The following is a 2,965-nucleotide window of genomic DNA, read 5'->3' on the forward strand; positions in this document are numbered from 1 at the left end:
CTGCATATGACACCCCATTAAGCTACAGAAACACCTGTAAACTGCTTGCTTTCATCTGTTCCCATCACATAAAGAATTATTCTTAACCAGCCTGAGTGTCTCTAGTAAACCCAAAATGTTTAAAAAAAAAAAAAAAAAGAAAGAAAGAAAAAGAAAAGAAAAGGCAAGCCCTGGAACTGGACCAATTTATTGAGGAAAATGTATTCATCCTTTCACTGAATCTAGAAGTGGGAAGTCATATTGGATTGAGTTTTGTCTTCCCAGACCTTCATCTCGTGTCCTCTGGCATTCTCTTTCCCACTATCTTTGTGTCCAGTAATATATATTCCAGGTAGTCTTTAGAAAACATTGAGAACTTACCATGTGCCAGGGACTGCCAGGAGCTGCATATTGACTGATCAGAAGTACCTCCTGTAATAAGCTTACAATCTGCTGCTGTTCTACCCTCATTGCATGTACTAGGCATTTTTTTAAAATACAAAATTGGAATTATTATCACCTCACAGCCTGATTATTTTTAGAGCTTGTTGAGTCTTTGCTTTAGGCCTAGATGACAACCTTTTCTTAGCTTGTATCCAGATTAATATGTAACAGTAGTTGACTGACCTAATATACTCTAAATGCAAAGGAGAACCCATTACAAATTGACCACCAAGGAGAAGCCCTGATATTATTTGCATGTTCAGCCCATTCTCAATCACACGGGGCCTAAGGATGCAATTCCACAGGGGCTGAGTTCCTTTCTCTTCTTAGCATTTGCCCTATGAGAGGCTCCTACCTGTTTCCCTCAAGGGGATAGGAAATGAATGCTCATTTTGGTATCTAAGGAGGTTTATGGTCTCTGTGTTGAAAGGACTTAATTACAAACATTTTTGGAAAATTAAAACAGAAAAAGAATCAAAGAGACAGAGACACAAATACAGGGCAGGAGGAATGCAGTAGAAAGAGAGATGACATGGCAGGTAGCATGGGGAAGGGGACACTGAAAAGCAAAGAGGGGTGGATGCAGGGGCAGACAGGAAGAAGATGGAGAGAGGGGGACATTGAGGAAGAGAGAAGGGGAAAAGTACAGAGGGACGGACACAGGGAGAGGAAGGTCAGAAGGAGGGACACCAGATACAGAGAGCAAAGGGGACATCAAGAGCTGGAGTAAGGAAAGGAGATGTGTGTGCACACACACAGGGAAACCGAGGAGAAAAACACATGCAGAGATACCAGGAGAAACACAGAGAGACACACAGAGGGGGACATGGACAGAGACAGAGCAAAGACAAAGATGTAGATGGAGGTAGAGACCCAGTGATGGAAACTCTTCCAGTCTTATGTTTAACCTGTTTCAAGAAGAAGGCGTGATAGTTTAAAAGAACTATGGGTTAATAAGTTTATTTTTAAAGCATTTTTATTTAAAAAGTGTGGCAGACAACCAGGGCTAAATGGAAGAGAAGCATCTGCTGCAGATAGGAAAGTCACTGTCTTTGGAATTCCCTCTTTAGAGTACACAAAAGTCATCATTAGACATTTAGTGAAGACCTATTTGATGTGAGGTGCTGACATATCACAGCAACGTTAACAGGGTAAGTTATAACTTACCCTGAAAATAAATGCACTAAAAGGAGTCGTCCCCCTTTGTTTATGAAATAGCTTTAAAATCCAATCCAAATAATCTGTTCTGTTGCTCTGTTAGTTGGCAAACTTTGTAGCTGTTGGTATAGCCACCACCCCCAGGAAGTTCATGGTGCCCAGTGCGTGCATCAGGAGCCAGGACCTGTGGCTGGCCTTGTCAGGGCCTGGCTGGAGGCTGGGCCTGAGCATGTCAATCTCATGGTTTGTAGTGGAAACAACCGCACAGCTGTCCCCATTGCCCTGCCAATAGAAGAGGTCTTGCAGACCCTACAGGACTTGATCGCCTACTTCCAGCCCCCAGAGGAGGAGCTGCGCCATGAAGACAAACAGAACAAGCTCCGCTCGCTCAAGAACAGACAGAATCTTTTCAAGGAAGAGGTGAGTCCAAAAAACATGAAAAGTTGACATTCTCTTTGTGTCCAGAGTTAAAACATCCCTATGACTGCAATTTAGCTTTGTCTCTGTGCATGCATGTAGTTCTCTGAAGGAGGTGGAGAACAAGAAAGAGATTCGGAAGCTGGAAAGAAACAGATTTATTGGAAGCAGACCTTTTCTGTCCACAGCCCTGGTTACGTTAGCAATGATCGGCACATTCAAACCAGATTACATTTTAAAGCTTCAGTACTGCATGTGCATCCAAAATTCGTTTTGAATAAATTTCAGCTGTTGGAGCATGGCGTTGGCTGTGATTCCCAAATTTGGGGAAATGTCAGAATTACTTAGGAAACCTGTTTGAAACATACAAACGCCTAGATTCTACAATATCAGGAATACCTGAGAAGCTGGTTTGAAAGATACCAATGATGCTGCGTCTTATGTTAGAACTTGAGCATCTGAGTCACTGGGCCTGGACATGGGGAAACACCACCTGGGGACTGACGAGACCCAGGCCCTCATTTTAGCTCTATTTCTGGCTGTGTGTGACCTAAGACAAGTTATAAGCCTTCTCTGAACTCGAACGTGATGACCTGGTACTAACAGGCCATGGTCGTACTTCTGTGGCTCTCCTGTCTGGGGACAGGGCTTGTCCCTGGGGCATTTCCAAAGTTAGTGGTGTGGGATATAAAATCATCCCTGTTCAGTCTTGTGATCTAAGTGGACTTCGGCTCAGGAGCATTCTGTATGCCTTATTGTCTACTGAAAATACACTTACCATCTCCCTCCTACTCTTTAAGAACAGCAAGGCACAGATATTTTTACTGGCGTAGTGTTACAAAAAAAAAAAAAAACTGGAAAAGTAGTTGAAAATCCTCTTTCGATCTTACTGTCTAAAGCCCACCTTTTTTTCTTAGGGGGGGTGGGGAGAAGGAAGCAAGTATGATTATGTTGTGCATCTGAATGG

The 2,965-nt window shown here is 43.0% G+C and overlaps 1 protein-coding gene across 1 annotated transcript in view; it reads left to right on the forward strand.

The window, feature by feature from the left end:
• LOC103591462 (ryanodine receptor 3-like) overlaps window positions 1-2,965 on the forward strand; it is a gene marked incomplete at its 5' end in the record, with an annotated part of 105,580 nt that overhangs the window by 78,565 nt on the left and 24,050 nt on the right. The window contains 2 exons of the mRNA XM_008573924.1: window positions 996-1,033; window positions 1,856-2,001. Of these exons, the coding sequence (XP_008572146.1) occupies window positions 996-1,033; window positions 1,856-2,001 (184 nt within the window). The remainder of the gene's footprint in view (window positions 1-995; window positions 1,034-1,855; window positions 2,002-2,965) is intronic.

This window comes from Galeopterus variegatus, unplaced genomic scaffold, assembly GCF_000696425.1.
Source record: "Galeopterus variegatus unplaced genomic scaffold, G_variegatus-3.0.2 Scaffold972, whole genome shotgun sequence".
Classification (NCBI taxonomy): domain Eukaryota; kingdom Metazoa; phylum Chordata; class Mammalia; order Dermoptera; family Cynocephalidae; genus Galeopterus; species Galeopterus variegatus.